Consider the following 18,319-nt stretch of genomic DNA (forward strand, 5'->3'; position numbering starts at 1 on the left):
CATCATGGAGCCGAGATATGACAGCCAGTCCCTCACGCAGGATTTCAGCTGACTCAACATCTGCCCCAGAGATGTCTGTGTCACAAGAGATGTCTCACCCTAGTTCAGAAACAAGTGTTTACATGGTCTTTTTCTGCACCTGCTGACTTGTGGACAGCTAACTTGCTTACCAGGAACCCCTGGGTAGTGCAAATGGTTAAGCACTGGACTACCAACCAAAAGACTGGAGGTTCAAACCCATCCAGAGGCACCTCGGAAGTAATGCCTGGTGATCTACTTCTGATCCCGGCCCCACCTCCACAATGTTGGACTTTTATCCTCCAATCAGAGGCTTGAGGCATCCTTGCCTTTGGATCAGAAAGGTGAGGATTGTGTCAAAAGAGGCGGGGCTAGGGTCTTCCACTGCCAACAACTTCAAGTCACTTGTCAATAGAAATTCTCCAAAAGGCCTGTTCTGCAGATGGACTTGGGGCGCAGCTAATAGGCTAAGATTTTTTTTTTTTTTTTTTTGTGGTGGCTCCACCACTCTGTCAGTTTGTTTGTTGTATTGTGGTAGCTTCTGTGTGGCTTAGATGCTGAAGCTATGCCACTGGCATTTCAAATACAAGCAGGGTCACTCAAGGTGGACAGGTTTCAGTGGACCTTCCAGCTGAGGACAGACTAAAAGAAGGACCAAAGGCATTTAAATGTGTGGATCATAACAAATTATGGATAATGTTGTGAAGCATGGGAATTCCAGAATACTTAAATGTGCTCATGAGGAGCCTGTACATAGACCAAGAGGCGGTTGTTGAAACAGAACAAGGGGATACTGGGTGGTTTAAAATTAGAAAAGGTGTGCATCAGGATTGTATCCTTTCATCGTATTACTCAACCTCTACGCTGAGCAAATAATCCCAGAAACTGGCCTGAAGGCAGAACAGGGCTTCAGAATTGGAGGAAGAGTCATTAACAAATTGCATTATGCTGATGACACAACCTTGCTTGCTGAAAGTGAGGACGAATTGAAACACTAATGAAGATCAAAGACTACAGCCTTCGGTATAGATTACACCCCAACATAAAAGAAACATTGGGGCGGGGTCAATTACCTAATGGTTTGGGACAGGGGCGGCCTACGGCTGGGGGTGGGGCTTAAACGTTAGAAATGGGGCAGGGCCGCTAAGGTTGGGGCGAAGACTAGGGGCGGGGCCTAGAACTTTGGAGACTGGTAGGGTGGGGGCAGGGCCACAACTGGGGGCAGGATCTGGGAGGGGTGCTTCGTCCACCAGACCTGGGTTTGTGGAGCTGGGACTGAGCCACAGCAGGGTGGGGTGGGCTGGAACGTTGGGAGCGGAGCACGGCTGGGGGCGGAACCTGGAACATCGGGGCGGCTGGGTCACAGAGGGAACGGGGCCTGGAACAGGGGTGCGTTGTGACCGGACGGTCTGTGGAGCTGGGCGGACCCAGAACGTTGGGGGCGGGGCCATGAGGGAGCGGGACCCCCCTCCACCCCAGCGGACTGGGCCTGGAATGTTGGACTGTGGTGGGCTTGGGGCCTGGGCCTGAGCCCGCTGGGGCCGAAGGTGTAGTAAAGCCAGGTTAGGAGCGGGAACTAGAGTGAGGAGTTAAGGGAAGGTCAGTGATTGGATACTTGAATATTGAGGCGGGGTCTGGAACTAAACTGGAGCCTGAGGATGGGTCCAAAGGACTGGGGTCCGGCCTAGGTGGGGCCTGGGGCGGGGGTGAGGGAGGGGCTTGAGGTCTGGGGAGGGGGCCTAGATAGGATCATGCAGGATATCCCCATGTCCGGTCCGGGGAGAAGCAGCCCCTGTACTGCAGTCTGCCCCTCCGTGCCTCAGTTTCCCTGTTTCCCCCGGGAGCCTCCAGGCGTGACCTGCGCTCTCTGCCAGGCCATCCACGGCTTCCGAGAGACTGAGAAGCCGTGCTGGTCGGAGGCGAGCCGGGCCATCCTGCAGCGCGTGCGGGAGGCCGCCTTTGACCCGGGGCAGGCCCATCTCCCCCGGGTGCACGTGCTAGACCTGGAACCGCGGGGCTACATCAAGCCGCACGTGGACAGCGTCAAGGTGGGCAGTGGCGGAGCCTGGGAGCTTCCCGTGGGTGTGTGTGTATGTGTGTGTTGTGGGCCGGCGGCGGTTCTGCGGAGCCACCATCGCCGGCCTGTCCTTGCTGTCCCCCAGCGTCATGCGGCTGGTGCACACTCAGGAGCCCGCAGACTGGCTGGAACTCTTGCTAGAGCCAGGCTCCCTCTACATCCTTAGGTACTGCGAGCCCGAGGGTCCCCAGCCCCCCACGGGCCGCCTGCCTGACGCCCACATTGAGCCCTGGCAGCAGCCACCACCTTTACCTCCATCCCGCAGACCCAGCAGGCGCCGCTAGCTGCCCATTGGCCTAGGACCCAGGACTGCTGGACAGGGGCTTCCCCCACTCCGAGTTACAGCCTGGGGTTTCTCTTGCAGGGGCTCCGCCCGGTATGACTTCTCCCACGAAATCCTTCAAGATGAAGACTCCTTTTTTGGGGAGCGCCGGATTCCCCGGGCCCGACGCATCTCAGAGATCTGCGGCTCAGCCCCTGAGGATATGGGGCCAGGAGAGCCTGGACAGCCCCCCGCAGCCAGCTGACCCTTCCTCCCACCTGTCAAAGACACTGTGCTAATAAAGTTGGAGAAGCGACCACCATGCCTCCGTTTGCTGGGGCTGGAGTTTGCAGGGGAATCCCGGGTCCCGCCTGCCCATTGGGAGTCGAGGTGGCAAGTCTCACGTCGGCTGAACACAGGGTCCCAGGCCAAGAGAGCACTTCCTTTATTGTACCAACTGCTGGCCGCCCAGCCCACCTCCCCTCCTCCGCACCCGAGACTCCAATAAGTGAGCAGGGCTCCTGGCACCAGCTGGGTTCTCTCAGTCGCAGCCGCAGGCGGCTGCCGAGAGCTGGACCAGCCGCTGCCAGCGGTGGCTGTCGTCGAGGAAGGCCACATCGGCGTAGCGGGTGGGCCGGCAGCAAGGCCCACTGTGGGCGCGACCCTGGCCCCGCAGCCAGGCCAGCGTCAGGCCGTGCTGGGTGCGGGCGCCGTGGGGGCAGCTGCCGGCGCAGTAGCGGAAGACCACCCTCTCCTCCGAGGCGTAGCCCAGGCCCAGCTCGGCCACCGGCAGGGTCAGGCTCCACAGCCGGCACGGGCTGGCCGTGGCTCGGCGCAGGCGGGCGAGGGTGTGGCCGGTGCCTGGGGGGAGATAGGGCAGCTGACAGCAGGCAGGGCCTGGGCAGGCAGCAGCTGGGGATCAGATGGGGAACTCGGGGTCCTTACCCAGCCACGGCCTCTGGGTCCCTCCGGTCCCTGCTACATGCTCAGTCCAGAACTCACCAGACTCCGCCACCGGGGACCCCAGAGGAGCGGGGCCCCAGCTGAGGCCCAGTAGCAGCCACAGGAGCAGGAGACAGTGGAACAGGCCTCCTCCTGGGGCCATGGTGACAGGCAGGTCCTGAGGGCAGGGAGTCCCTGCCCTCAATTTATGCCCCTGGCTGGGCTTGGGGGGGGTCACTCTTCCCTGCCAGGCCCCTCATCCTGGGATGCAGGCAGCAGCTCCTGCCCCACCCACCTGCGCTCCTAAGAGTTAAGGGCTCACACCCCCCCAGTCCAGACATTCCACAGGCTCACTTCCGATATCTCCTAAGCCCCCTGATTTACGAGGGTGCTGTGGCAGCCAGGGCCCAGCCTAGGACAGGCAGCCAGCACTCCCAGCCCTGCCACCTGATGTGAGGAGGGAGAGTTGGGGGCATCATAGGATGCCTGGTAGGGTCCCTCCCCACCAATCAGGTGCTGAGGCCCAGCAGCCCCGCCTTCTGTGCCAGGTAGAACAGCTATATGTGTGCTGGGGGGGGGGCCTGACAGGTGGGGAGCGGGTGACTCCCCACCATAGTTCCCCACTGGAGGATTAGACATCATGCCTGTCTCCAGGCCAGTGGAACCAGCGTCAAAACAGGAAAAGGGAGAGGCCCGGGGACCGCCAAGGACCAGGACAGTAAATTCACCCTGCGGGGGTCCTGTCTCTAAAAGGGACCTTGGGACCTCAGCCCCATCCCCATCCTGGGACCAAAGAGCATCAGACCAGGAGGGAGACCAGGAACCGCTGGGTCTCAGCAACAAGTGGACAATGGAGGTGGCGGCAAGTCCCAGTGACAGAGGCAGGCTCTGGTGGCTTCCATGCCTCTCTCTGCCTAACTCTGGGAGTATACCTCCATCCCCTTATCCCTCCCACACACCATTCAGTGAGGACTCCCCGTTGCCATGGAGTAGATCCTGACTCATGGTGACCCTAAAGGACAGAGGAAAGCTGCCCCATAGAGTTTTCCAGGCGTTAATCTTTATGGGAGCAGGTCACCAGGTCTTTCACCCACAGAACCGCTGGTGAGTTCAAACCACCAGCCTTACAGTTAGCAGCAGAGCTTAACCACTGGACCACCATGGCTCCTTCGATGAGGATAGAAAGATCCATTTAGCACCGTACCTGGCATTAAGGAGTGTCCAAGAGCTTTTGAGGCAAAGGAAATCCAAATTGCTTCTCTATGTCTGGAGAACTGATTGATGTCATACGTGAAACTTAAATGAGACTCCCCAGCCCTACAAGACTGGCAAATATCAAATGTCTAACACACCGCTAGGAGTCCCTAGGTGGTGTAAATGGTTAAGTGCTTGACTACTAGCCGAAAGATTGGTGAGTTTGAACAACTCACCCAGAGAAGCTATCATGGATTGAACTATGTCCCCCCAAAAATGTGTGTATCAGTTGGGCTGGGCCATGATTCCCAGTATTGTGTGATTTTTCTACCTGTTGTAAAGCCTGCCTCTATGATGTTAATGAAGATGGGTGGCAGTTGTGTTAGTGAGGCCAGACTCAGCCTATAGGATTGGATTGTGTCTTGAGGCAATCTCCTGATATAAAAGAAAGAAGCGAGTGAGCAGAGACGGGGACCTCATACCACCAAGAAACCAGTGCTGGGAGCAGAGTGTATCCTTTGGACCCAGGGTCCCAGCGTGAAGAAACTCCTAGTCTGCAGGAACACTGAGGAGAAGGGCAACAGAGAGAATGTCTTCCCCTGGAGCTGATGCCCCGAATTTGGACTTTTAGCCTACATTACTGTGAGGAAATAAACTTTCTTCGTTAAAGCCATCCACTTGTGGTATTTCTGTTGTAGCAGCACTAGATGACTAAGACCAAGGTGCCTTGGAAGAAAGGCCTGGCGACCTGCTTCCGAAAGGTCACGGCCATGACAACCCTATGGGGCAGTTCTACTCTGCACACATGGGGTTGCCATGAGTTGGAATCAACTAGACGACAACAACAATCCACCACAACCCACTGCGAGAGGGGGGCACAGACCTGCCCGTGCTGCTGGTAGGGTACGACTGCTGAGAGGCTCTCTGGATGCCAGTTGAGCAATTGCTACTGGAACCGTAAATGGCATGCCTTTGACCCGGGGGAACTCATCCGACATAGGGCAGCGAAGAAGCCAGCCCGGCACATTCACTGTTGCTTGGATTAGCCAAAGCCTGGAGACGACCTAACGCCACCCCCAGGGACTGGTTAAATCACTGTGCTGTGGTTGCTGTGCGCAGAGCTCATTCAGGCTCCTTGCAGATGAGAAAAGGGAGACTCTGAGGCGAGGCCATGTGCTCAAGGCGAGGCCATGTACGCAAATCACCCAGAAATATGAAGCGGAGCCAGGATTTGAACCTAGTCCCTGGAACGCAAAGCCCCTGCTCCCAACCACTACACTGTACTGTTCGGCTTCTGAATGTAGTAGCAGGAGACCCTGTGCATGTGCCTCAGAAGAAAGGCCTGGTGATCTTCTGAAAACTCAGCCATCAAAAGCCCTATGGAGCACAGTTCTACGCTGACACACATGGGGTCGTCATGAGTCAGAGTTGACTTGATGGCAGTGGGTTTGCCTTTGGTTATGCGGCTGGGAGGGCAGGGCTGAAACCGCCAGGGCAGTGGGTGACAGCATCTTTCCTGCTGCCCTAAAAAGGCCGGGCGGAAGGACGGGGAGGGAGGTTGGACCAACCTGGGACATTCCTAGGAATTAGCCCGACATCTCAAGCATTCCCGGCTGGCAACCAGGGGACAGCGGAACAGGGTGGGGACAACATTTCCACCCAAGGTTTCCAGCCCAGATGATGCACGGGCCCAGCATCCTGCCCCCAGCCGGAAAACTCGGAACAGGGGTTCAAATACAACACCTTCAGTCACACTCTGCTTCCAGCAACATGAAAACTAACCAGCTGCCGTCAAGTCAACCCCCAACTCGTGACCCCATGTGTGTCAGAGAAGCTGTGCTCCACAGGGTTTTCAGTGGCTGAGTTTTCAGAAGCAGGTCACCAGGCCTTTCTTCCAAGGTGCATGTGGATGGACTCAAACCCTCAACCTTTGTTTAGCAGCCGAGCACGTTAACTGTTTGCACCGCTCAGGGACTCCCCAGCGACATGAATGTCCGTGAACTGGAAACCCGCCCCCCCCACCCAACACCTAGCAATGCTGGATAAAACACAATGTCTAACCAAGCCTGTAGGAAAATGTGGAAACTCCTGCAACGTCGCTGGAAAAAGGAAAAGTTTTCAGATTGCTAACATCGGCAGTGAAGGGGTCTGGATTTTCATGGGCACACAGGGACAGAGCCCCGAGCTAAGAACACGGTCTTGGGCTGGTGGTCCCGGGGCTCCCTGGGGAAGCAAAGGCAAAAGCATCCCAGAAGGGTGTGCTCAGGACTCCTACAGATAAAGAGCCCCCTCAATGGGCAGGGCTCACCTCCCCAAATGATAAAACACAGGAGAATCTCACAAAGGGGAGTCAGAAGACACAACAGGACACCTACAGACTTGAGCTAACAGACGTGTCTGAAAAAGACTAATGAGGATGCTTAAAATAAAAACTTACATGATCAACAACATAAGTAGGAGGTGAGACTCTATCAAAACAGACCAGGTGATCTGAGAAAGACAACTCGGAGCAACAGAAACTAGATACTGTAACGGGCTACACGGAGGGTGAGGGGTCGGGGGGACTGGTGATGAGGAAGAGAGCTGAAGAAATTCCCCAGAATGCAGCACTGGGGGAGAAGGTCACGGTGATTAGGGTTGAGCAGTAAGAGGGAGTGTGAGGGACTAACAGGTGGTACAGGTTTAAGTGCTCAGCTGTTAGGGGAAAGGTCGGCAGTTCAAACCCATCAGCAGCTCCACATCAGAAAGACCTGGTGGTGACCTGGTCCCATAGAGATTAAACCAAACCCAACTCACTGCCGTCAGGTCGATGTGGACTCACAGTGACCCTGCGGGAGTGGCTGGGGGGTTTGAACCGTTGACCTTCTAGTTAGCAGCCACAGCTCTTACATATGGTGCCACCAGGGCTCCTCGGAGGCCTGCAGGGGAGGTCTACTGTGTCACATGGGCTTGCTGAGTCACAATCAACTTGACGGGACCCAACAACAACAGGCACTAAGGGTTCCAGGTGAGTCCCTGGGCAGTGCAGTTAACACGCCCAGTTGCTCACTGCAAGGTTAGCGGTTCAAGTCCACCCAGAAGCACCTCGGAAGAAAGGCCCGGTGATCTATTTCTGAAAAGTCAGTCACTGAAAACCGTACGGAGCACAGTTCTACTCTGACACACATGGGGCTGCCATGAGCCAGCATCAACTCGACGGCAATTGCTTTTTTTCAAAAGTTCCAGAAAGAGAGATCAGAGACACAGAGAGAAGAAAAATGAGGCATATATTGTTTACACTGATCCCGAATTGATGCAAAGGGGACCCCTGGATTCGGGGGGCAGCAGGCCCAGGCCGTGAGCACAGCAGCAGCCGGAGAACCCAGCAGCGGAGAACGGAGCCCGTCCCTGGGCAGCAGGGCCTCACTCCTTGAGGGAGAAGTGCATCTTGTCGTTGACCATCTTGCGCTCGGGGTTGAGACGCTTGAGGATCTGGGCCAGCACGTTCACCGTCTGCTCGCTGCTCAGCCCCGTCTTCTTGGTCTGGAACTTCTTCAGCAGGTCCTTGGTGGTCATGGGTTTGCGCGTCAGGTAGCGGCGCACGGCGTCCTCGGTCACCTGCACGTCGCTGCAGAGCGGAGGGTGGGAGGCAGGCAGGCAGGCAGGCGTCAGTGAGAGCCCACCCTGCAGCCCTCGCCCTGTCCCCATATCCTCGCCAACCTACCCGCTGCTGGGTGTCGACTTCCCGGACTGGGGCTGGGGGGTGGACTTCCCGGACAGGCCCTGGGGCCCGGCATCCATCCGGAGCCGCTTGGCTGTGGGCATGTCGCTCGTCCGCTTGCCTGTGGAGGCAGGGTCAGGGTGAGGCCCGGGGACACAGGGCAGGACCCCAGGCCGGACAGGGTGGGATGACAGGTACCGGGACCAGCAGGGCAGACTGGAGTCCGGCCCCTCCAGCGCTCCCCCGCCACCCCAAGTGAGAAACATAACTTCCCAGCCTCAGTATCCTTGTCACATGGGGTGACAATGGTCCCCATACCACAGGTTGAGGACTCTCGGCAGAGTACAAGCTGCATTTCGCCTGTGTCCCTGACTGTGCGTGACCTCAGGAAGCAGTGTCCCTGTGGGCTCAGACCCTGAAGCGCGATGGGGCAGGGACAGACAGGGCCAGGCACCTTGCTCCAGCTTACTGGCGGCTGCCCACAGGGTGGACGAGGTGTTGCTGCCCTCTGTGCTGGGTGTGCCGGGGCGGCTGTTCCCCCGCGAGCTGCCTCCCGATGGCTTCCGCTCCCTCTTGGGGGGTGTCTTCTTTTTCTGTGGGGGTCAGGGGCGTGAGTCGGGGAGCTGAAGCCCCAGTCCACCCCACTGCCCTCCAGAGCTTGGCCTCACCGCCATGAAGAGAGCCGAGGAGGCCTCGCCATCAATGTCGCTCTCCTCTGAGCTGTCCGACTCGTCACTGCTGTCTGCAGGGCAGGAGGAAGGGCGTCATCACCACCCAGGCCGGCCCGGAGAAGGGCTGAGAGCAGCTGGGAAGCGGACACCCACCTTTCCTGCGCTTCTTCTCCTGGGGGGTTGGGGCCTTCCTCTCCTCCTCCTCCTCCTTGTCCTCCTCGGGTGGCTTTTCCTCCTCGCTCTCTGCGCTGCTCTCGCTCTGCTCGTCCACACCTGAGGGTGTGGCCGTGAGTGGGAGGCCCAGCCGCGCCCCAGGCCCCTGCCAGCCCCTCACCTACCCTTTGGGCCCTCTTCCTGCTTGGTCACTTTGGGCTTGCCCTCCATCTCGTCCTGGGAGCTGCTGTGAGACAGGGCGAGTCCGACGGTGAGCATGTCCCCACGGCCGGGCTGGGCCACCCCCACTGCCAACCGCCGCCTCACCTGGAGCCGTCGGACATGTAGTCCACCTCTTGGCCCTCGAAGTCCCCGTCGTCGCTGTCTTCCAAGGCCTCGTTGTCCGAGCCCTTCTTCTTCCTCCTCCTGCCCGCCTTGCCCAGCGGCGCCTTCTTCTTGGCCTTGGGGGCTCTGCCGCCTGCGGGGGGAGAGGAATGGCGGAGGGGTTCAGCCGGGGCTCAGGCTGGAGCTCCCCTCCCTGCCCCCACAGGCTCCCTGGCCGGGCCGCACCCTCCTCGCCGCTGGCCTCGCTGTCGTCTGACGACATCTCCAAGTCGTCCTCCAGGTCGTGGATGCGCAGCTCGCTGGCCTTCTTGCGGCCCCGCTTCTCCTTCTCCTCCTCATCGTCATCCTGGTCCTGGTCCTTGAGCCGACGTTGCTGCATGATGCTGAAGTGGTTCAGGACCTTGTTCCTCCTGCGGCAGGACAGCAGGACAGTGGGGCCAACTCGCGCCTCCTCCACAGCCCCGGGCCCTGGGCACCAGCAGACCATCCAGCCTGAAAACTGGAAGCCGTCTGCACTCCCAGGGACCTCAGCGTCTCTCCACAGCCCCAGGCCTTGGGCTTCTGCACCAGCTGGTTCCCGGAGGGGTGGCAGGTACCATTCAGGGGACTGAAGAGATGGTCGGACTCCAGGGAACCCCAGCACGTGGCACCAAATACCCCGGCATCCCAACAGGAGGGCAGGCCCCCTTCCCATTCTCTCAGTCCCGAGTCCATCGAGAGAAAGTCTCAGTGCGATGCTGGGGTCTTAACACCTCCCTTTGACTTTACCCAGGTAACAAGATCTCACCAAAACATGGCAACACCCTTCTGTTTCTCGTCTCCTGTGCAGGAGACCTGGGTTCGATTCCTGACCAATGCATCTCATGCACGCCTACCACCTGTCAGTGGAGGCTTGCGTGTTGCTGTGATGCTGAACATGTTTCAGCAGAGCTTCCAGACTAAGATAGACTAGGAAGAAAGCCCTGGCAATCGACTTCCAAAAGCCAGCCAATGAAAACCTGGTGGAGCACAGAGGTCCGGCCACAACTGATGATGGGGATAGCACAGGACTGGGCTGCACGTCGTTCTTCTGTGTGTGGGGTCACCACGTGGAGGGTGAAATCCCACCACCAAACACTACTGCCCCGAGGACCTCTGCACAGGGAGCCCATTCTCCCCGTGGGACAGACTGTCACATGTCACGCTGTGCCCATGTGTCTAAGCTGCAGTTAATCCAGCCAGCGACCTCCCTAAGGAAGCTGAGGGGGCCAAGGACCACCCACCCTGTGCTGCCCATTCACACCGCAGGGCTGGGCTCGGCCATTGTCGCCTCTGGATCTCAGGGCCAGACAACCGCCTGGTTTCCTCCCTGTCTCCCTGCTGGACTGGGAGCTCCAGGAGGGCTGGGCGGTCTGGCTGGGTCCCCAGAGCCCAGCTCCCAGCAGCCGCCTGGCCTGCAGCTGGATACAAAGTCTGTCAGTCTCCGTCCTCCTGGGGAACCGTGATGGCCACGTCCTGCTTCCCCCCACCCCCACCCAGGCCCCTCACCTCTCCCACTCCTCCTCTGCCTCCTCGGCGGTCAGCGTGCGGTGCCGGGCCAGCGGCATGAAGTTGTACCAGTTGTGCACCGGGAAGGCCTCGAAGGCGCCGTCGGGGCACTGGGTGAAGATGTAGTAAGACGTGTTCTCTGTCACGCCCCCCTTCTTCACGCCCTTGAACCTGTGGGAAGCCACAGTCACGGCCCGGCCTGTGGGACTGGGACCAGCCCCCATCTGCCCCCAGCCCTGCCTCTGCCCCTTAGAACCGTGTCCTCTACAGAGCCCACTTGGCTTCTCTGAGGAAAAGCCAGGACTCTCGGCTCTGCGAGAATGAGCTGCGAGGCCCTGGGCAGCCCTTCAACTGTCTGGGCCTCGATTTCTGGATCTGGAAAATGGGGCCAGGACTCCACACGTGCAGAGCCAGTCAGGTGTCACGCTGTTAAGCTTCTAAGGAGACGCCCCAGAACCAGATCCACCTGCAGCTGTGGGCTGCATGAGGGAGGGAGGACCTGAGGAGCCGGGTGGGGATGGGGACAGGACAGGAAGGTGTGAGAGGATCTGAAGCAAGAGCCCACCTGTGCACCACCACCTCCAGCCAGGACCACTGCCCCGCCTCCTCCCAGCCTCCTCCGCAACCCTTTCCACCCAGAAACTGCGGCCATCTCTGTCTGCAGCCCCTTACCTGCCTACAGCCTACCCAAGGCTCTGGACCCCGCCCCAGCCTCCCAGGGGCCAGCGGCATCCTGGTGTCCACTGCACTGGGAGGGCCAGTCCCACCCACCTCTGCAGCCTGCCCTTCCGCCACCAGCCCTCTGGGTGCTGCCCACCTGCAGCCGGAGGGCCCTTTCCCAGCTCTGTGCACACTGGAGCTGGAACACCCTGCCTCTGTGAACCCTTACCCCTCACGGCTCACCCCAGATACCCCCTCCAGGACACTGCCACAATCCGGTCAAACCCCGGCCCCATGCGCCCCTTTCTGTGCACAGCAGGGCCACTGCCTGGGCTTCCTGCAGTGCGGCACTCAGGGCTGCTGCTGAGCCAGGGACCGGCACCCGCTCAGCTCACCCTCGATCAAACGGACAACAACTCAAAAGAGTGATCGGGCCTTAGGGGCGGTGAGTTTATGTTAATGGGGGAAGCAACTCAGGAAAGGACGGGGAGATGGCCGCACAACTTGAAAATGTAATCAACGTCACTGAAACATACATGGAGAAACTGGTGAATTGGTGTATGAAATTAAAAAAAAAAAAAAAAAACTCTTGGAAACCAGACTCACTGAATACATTGAGACCAAAGGAACCCCTTAGTCTATTGTCTGAAAAAAACATTTATACCTTGAACCGAAACCAGCCATAAAGTCACCATTAAACTAAACAAGTTTAGCTCCATCAGTAACATTTGCCTTGACTCCAGCATGCTCCTAAAGAATTACTCATGTGAGATTGAACCGTCAACAGTAACCCTAAAGCACAGAGAGCTTTAAGAGGCACAGAGTCCAAGCTAAAGGTGGTGGGACAATAGGGGCAAAGATACGGACAATGGTGACACGTGTTGTACCCACTGTCAATGAACTGGACATGAAGAAATTAGTGAATGGGTGTATGTTTTCTTGTGTGTATTTTCACCAAAAAAAAAAAAAAAAAGAAAGGCATTGACCTACAGATTCACTGCAGTCCCCATCAAAATTCCAACAGCCATCGTTGCAGAATGGAAAAACTAATCCCCAAATTCATACAGAAGGGCAAGGGGCTCTGAGGAGCCAAAGCAATCTTGCAAAAGAAGAGCCATGTAAGAGAACTCACACATCCTGATCTTAAAACACATTATAAAACTACATGATCAAAACAGTCTGGTACTGATACGATGACAAGGCATATCCAAAAAACTAAAATAAAAACCTGACTGAAAAATTACCTGTAAAACTGAGATGACAACACTTACTCTAAAGCACAGACAACGACTTTAAGGGACAGAGAGTCTAAGCTAACGGTGGTGAAACAACGGGGGCAGAGACCGAGGGAATGACACAATGTGAAAAATGTAACCCCTGTCAATGACCATGTGAAAGTTGTTGAACAGGAGTATGCCTTGTTGTACGTGTTTTCACCAGAAACTAAAAAATGACAATAAACAAGACCCTGCAAGGCAGGAAGCACTGTTACCCCCACTGAACAGAGGAGAAGCTGAGCGTCAGGGTCACCAGCGGAGCGGGGTGAGGACGGGGGGCACTGGTCGCTAGCCTGGCAGCCCTCCCTGCCCCCAGCCCCGCGTACTTCCGGCCCGCCTTGCCGTTGACGCGGAGCAGCCAGGGCTGGTCCTCCAGGCGGAACTCCTTGAGGACGATGCCGTACTTCTTCCTGCGCGCCTCCTCCCGGAGCTTGCGGTTGAACTCGCTGCCCGCGCCCGACTCGGGCATCTCCTCCTCCTGGTAAATCTTCTTGTTGCTCAGGTCCCGCTCCAGCCGCGCCTGAGGGGACAGGGGACCAGGAAGCACACCCTCTCAGGGTTCCGGCCTGGGTCCCATCGGGAACACCCCTCTCTCGCCAAGCTGAGCTCCAGACACTTGGAGCCAACTACCTGCTCGGCAAAAATGGGGTGAAATGTGAACACTCAGTGACTCTGGGGAGGGGGATATGGGGAACCTCGTGGTATGCAGATTCCTGCAACTTTTTGTAAGTTTCTAATGAGTTCCAAATTAAAAGTTAAAAAAAAAAAAAAAGGAAAAACAAGATCTTTGTAGCAGTGAACAAAAACAAGAAGAGAAACGTGCTGGGAACTGGGCCTCTCCTCTTCTCTGTCTGCAGTAGACGCTGGACGGCCCTGTAAAGTTAGACATCGTTACAGGCTGTGCTTTTCCAAACTTCAATCTCCAGGCAGTTTAGCAGCATATAGTGGTGCAAGCAGTTAACGTGCTCGGCTGCCAACTGCAAGGCTGGAGGCCCGAATCTACCCGGAGGTGGCTCAGAAGAAAGGGCTGGCGATCTAGTTCCACAGGTTCAGTCACTGGAAACCCTACAGAGCGGAGTTCTACGCTCACACGTGAAAGGCCACCATGAGCTGCAGTCAACCCGATGGCAACAGATGTTCAACTGGTCCTCAAGGTCCTTAAGTGGAGCCAACGGTTCGCGCTCGACTACCAGCTTAAAGGCTCGTGGTCTGAATCTACGCAGAGCCCCAGGAGAGGAAAGGCTCAGCAATCTGCTTCCAAGAAAACCGAGCCGAACGGTCCTACACTGACACACCGGGCGCTATCAGGCGACACTGACTCAGTGACTAAAACTGGTTTCCTCTGGTGATGAATGATTTTGGGGGAGGGCAACCCCATGGGTGGACCATCCCCTCTTGGATGACTGCTGTTGTTCGGTGCCATGGAGTCAATTCCGATTCACAGTGACCCCATGTCAGCGAGTAGAACTGCCCCATAGAGTTTTCTAAGCTGTAATCTTCACGGAAGCCCATCACCTGGACTTTGTCCTGCAGATACTGGTGGGTTTGAACTGCCAACCTTTCAGATAGCAGCCAAGCACTTTAGCATGGCACCACCAAGGTTTCTGCACGGATGGCTAGTGTTGCAGCACGTCGCCCAGTGGGTGATTACAGAACTGGAAACACTGTTCCCTGTTCAGATGACTCAAGGTGGGCTGCAGGCTGTTGGGGGGGAGGTGATGGAGAGGGAAAGTGTGTGAGTGTGCACAAGTGTGGGAAGTCATGGAGAGGGGAAGTGTGTGAGTCTGCATGAGTGTGGGGGCCTATGGAGAGGGCAAAGTATGTGAGTGTGCATAAGTGTGGGGGTGATGGGAAGTGTGTGAGTGTGCACGAGTGTGGAGGGTGATGGAGAGGGGAAAGTATGTATGTGTGCAGGAGTGTGGAGGGTGATGGAGAGGGGAAGTGTGTGTGTGTGCAGGAGTGTGGAGGGTGATGGAGAGGGGAAGTGCGTGTGTGTGCAGGAGTGTGGAGGGTGATGGAGAGGGGAAGTGTGTGTGTATGCAGGAGTGTGGAGGGTGATGGAGAGGGGAAGTGTGTGTGTGTGCAGGAGTGTGGAGGGTGATGGAGGGGACAGTATGTAACTGTGCATGAGTGTGGGGGGCCAGGGAGAGGGGAAAGTGTGTGTGTGCATGAGTGTGGGGGGCCATGGAGAGGGAAAGTGTGCAAGCATGCATGTGTGGAGGCCACGGAGAGGGAAAATGTGTGAGTGTGCATGAATGTGGAGGCCATGGAGAGGGAAAGTGTGTAAGCATGCATGTGTGGAGGACCATGGAGAGGGGAAAGTGTGTGAGTGTGTGTGAGTGTGGAGGGCCATGGAGAGGGAAAGTGTGTGAGTGTGCACGAGTGTGGGAAGTGATGGAGAGGGAAAGTGTGTAAGCACATGTGTGGAGGGCCACGGAGAGGGAAAGTGTGTGAGTGTGCATGAGTGTGCAGCTTGAGGTCCCCCCACAAGGTTTCAAATGAATGGTGGCCCTGCTCTCTGCGAAGATGGTGCCTTGGGCGATGACCCACCCGCCTAGCATTTGGGTGGGCTGTGACCCTGTTGTCCCTCTCTTGCAGAGTTCCATCAGCTCAGCTGGATGAGACAACAGTTTAAAAGTCAAAAGACAACAGTGCCGACAAACAAGATGAGCAGCAATGGGAGGGTCTGAGGATGGGGACTCCATCTTGACTCTCAGCCAACTTTCTGCTGAGCGGCTCCATCCCTATGATGTAAATGCCAGCCCTGAATGCCCACCCCTGTCCCTAACACCCAACTCATGTATCCAGCTGCTCGCTCATCTCTTCTGGGTGTCTAACCAGCAGCTTCAACGTAAAACGTCCAGAACAGAATTCTCAAATATTCCATCCAAACGTTCTCAAGAGTCCCCGGGTGGCACAAACGGTTAAGTGCTTGACTACTAGCTGAAAGGTTGGTGGCTCAAACCCACCCAGAGGCACCTCAGAAGACAGGCCTAGCAATCTGCTTCTGAAAGGTCACTGCCTTGAAAACCCTGCAGAGCAGTTCTACTCTGCACACATGGGTCACCAGGAGTCGGAATCGACCCGATGGCAACTGACAACGAACTACACTTCCTCAGTGAACAGAATCTGTAACTTCTCTTTCCCTCAACCCCACGTTTCCACTCCATCCACAAATCCTGTCGGCTCCATTTTCAAACCATATCAGGCTCCCACCACATCATCAGCTCCACTTCCTCCAGGCCCCCATCAGCGCTGGCCCTGAAAACCCTACGGAGTACTTCTGCTCTGTAACACATGGGTTGCCGTAATCTGGGGTCAACTCGAAGGCAACTAACAACATTAAATGGGGGAACAAAAAACAAAACCCAAATGGCTTCCAAAGGCCCTTCTAGAGCCTCTGCCTGCTGGGCTCTGGGGCCCTCTGTGCGATGCAGTCCCCAGCCACCCGCGACTGCCCGTCAGCGGGCAGAGCTCCCCAGTGTCCCTTGAGGAGAGGGCTCCTGCGGCCTCCTGCACGGCCTGCCAAGTCTACCTCCAGGGATGTCTGGCAGTTCAGCCTGGGTCTTAGTCCTCATCTTATCTCCACTCTGGGGAGCTGAGGAAACGAAGCCTCAGTGACCTAGCGATGACAACCAGCAGGTCCAGCGTCAGCTTCTCCCTCCTTCACCGCCCGCAGAACCTGGGGTTTACCTGATTCCAAGTAGCAAAGTTGACTTTATCAGCTGCATTGAAGGCCATGATGTTGTACCTCTTCGCCGTGTTTCTGGAACAAGCAAAAGGAAGGCAACGCTCATTCGCTCATTCATTCACTCAACAAACCACCCCTGGCTCAGCCCTTTGTGCCAGACAATCCTGTTGTTAGCCGCTGGGGAGGTGAACCCCCACTCATGGTGACCCATGAACAAAGGATGAAACGCTGCCCAGTCACGCACCGTCCCCATAAGGTGACTGCTGTGATCCACACGGTTTTCATCGACTGATTTTCAGAAGTAGATCACCAAGTCTTTCTTCTGAGGTGCTTCTGGGTGGACCTGACTCTCCAACTTTTCAGTTAGCAGCCAAGAGCGTTAACCATTTGCGCTGCCCAGTGACTCCTTGCTGAGGACCCATAAAAAACTATATGGTGTCCCAGTATGTCAGGGAAACCTGTCCCATAGTCTCCCAACCCCATGCCAAAGTGGAGCAGAAAGAGGGAACCCAGGATGTGGGGAAAATAGAGAACGTGGCCCTGAGGGGAAGGAGCAGGCAGGGAAGGCTTCCTGGATGAGGAAAAGCTCTGGAACTGGGTTTTGCAGGATCAGCAGGATTCCACCCAGTGCAGTCACAGTTGGGGAAGACATTTGACAGAGAGAACAGCATGTACAAAGGCCTGGAAATGAAAGCAAGCTTGATCAGTTGGAGGCAGGACAAGGAATATGTCCTTACAGCCACAGTGTGGGGCACAGAGGAGAGAAGTCTCAAATGCTAGCCCAGGGGGCTGAATTGTGCCAAGAATGATGTACTAGGAGTCCCCAGGTGGTGCAAACAGATAACACGCTCAGCTGCTAACTGAAAGGTTGGAGGTTTGAGTTCACCCACAGGTGCCGTGGAAGGAAGGCCTGGTGAGCTACTTCTGAAAAATCAGTCACTGAAAACCCTGCGGTGGAGCACAGTTCTACACTGACACACACGGGATCGCCATGAATCAGTCGACTGGAGGACAACGGATACTAATGGACTCATCCGTTCATTCATTCACTCAAACACAGTGATGTATTCATTCACTCATTCAAAAACAGAGATTTGTTCAAAAACAGTGATGCTCTCAGAAAGGCCTCCGCTCAGCCCCACCCTGCACTCAAGGTCCTCCCAGGCTGCAGGCAGAACCAGGCAGCGCACAAGCCCGTGCCGGTTCTGATTTCTCGTGGTGGGGATGGCGGCGGGTCAGGGACTTACTTGGGAACTCGGACAATATACTCGGTGACATTCTGGCTGCTGGAGCCCTGCGGGGAGAGAAGGCGGGATGGTGAGTGAGGGGCTCCGGACGCCGCCACCTGGGACCCCCGATCCCGCCCCATACTCACTAGGGCCGCCATGGGCAACAGTCGGGGGTTCGGGTTCGCTCCGACCGGGTCAAGGTTTGAGGCCTCCTTCTTCTCGGCCCGCCAGGGCTCGCGTCTCTCAGTGCGGGGAAGCTGCCCCCTCGGGCTCGGGGCTCTGTCCCTGAACGAGGACCCCAACCGCTCGGCGCCGCCGACCCCCGACCGACCCCACGGATGGCGCGCTCGCCGCCTGGACCAGCCGCTCCTGGCCCGTCCGCGCCTGCGCCGCCGTCTAACCCGGAACCGAAACCCGCCGCCGGCCCCCCTCAACGCGCTGACACTTGGCCCTCTCCCTTGTTCCCGCGGAGCAAACGCACACCTAGGCAGAGCTCACGGAAGCGCCTTCGGCCGCTCGCGCTTCCCTTTTTCACTGTTTGTGGCGCAGTTAACCTAATCAAGACCCGCGGGA

The 18,319-nt window shown here is 57.0% G+C and overlaps 2 protein-coding genes across 4 annotated transcripts; both read right to left on the reverse strand.

Annotated features, from left to right (window-relative positions):
- Window positions 1–2,898: 2,898 nt before the first annotated feature.
- On the reverse strand, window positions 2,899–3,583 carry LOC126074002 (persephin-like). Its single transcript, XM_049881345.1, has 2 exons — window positions 3,303–3,583; window positions 2,899–3,218 (listed from the first exon to the last, which is right to left on the reverse strand). Exons 1-2 carry the CDS (start codon window positions 3,460–3,462, stop codon window positions 2,899–2,901), a joined length of 480 nt encoding a protein of 159 aa, XP_049737302.1. The 5' UTR covers window positions 3,463–3,583.
- Window positions 3,584–7,742: 4,159 nt separating this feature from the next.
- Window positions 7,743–18,316, reverse strand: LOC126071972 (general transcription factor IIF subunit 1-like). 3 transcript variants are annotated; one of them, XM_049876505.1, is made up of 13 exons: window positions 17,893–18,316; window positions 17,765–17,811; window positions 16,520–16,592; window positions 13,153–13,346; window positions 10,890–11,060; window positions 9,588–9,772; window positions 9,345–9,495; window positions 9,203–9,264; window positions 9,018–9,137; window positions 8,862–8,935; window positions 8,663–8,786; window positions 8,197–8,314; window positions 7,743–8,100 (listed from the first exon to the last, which is right to left on the reverse strand). In XM_049876505.1, exons 1-13 carry the CDS (start codon window positions 17,902–17,904, stop codon window positions 7,896–7,898), a joined length of 1,536 nt encoding a protein of 511 aa, XP_049732462.1. In that variant the 5' UTR covers window positions 17,905–18,316; the 3' UTR covers window positions 7,743–7,895. The 3 variants fall into 3 exon arrangements, with proteins under 3 accessions (XP_049732462.1, XP_049732461.1, XP_049732459.1); XM_049876504.1 differs by having other exon boundaries at window positions 8,648–8,786; window positions 9,203–9,261; window positions 17,893–18,315; XM_049876502.1 differs by having other exon boundaries at window positions 8,648–8,786; window positions 17,893–18,315.
- Between the last annotated feature and the right edge of the window lie 3 nt (window positions 18,317–18,319).

This window comes from Elephas maximus, chromosome 3 (genome assembly GCF_024166365.1).
Source record: "Elephas maximus indicus isolate mEleMax1 chromosome 3, mEleMax1 primary haplotype, whole genome shotgun sequence".
Classification (NCBI taxonomy): Eukaryota; Metazoa; Chordata; class Mammalia; order Proboscidea; family Elephantidae; genus Elephas; species Elephas maximus.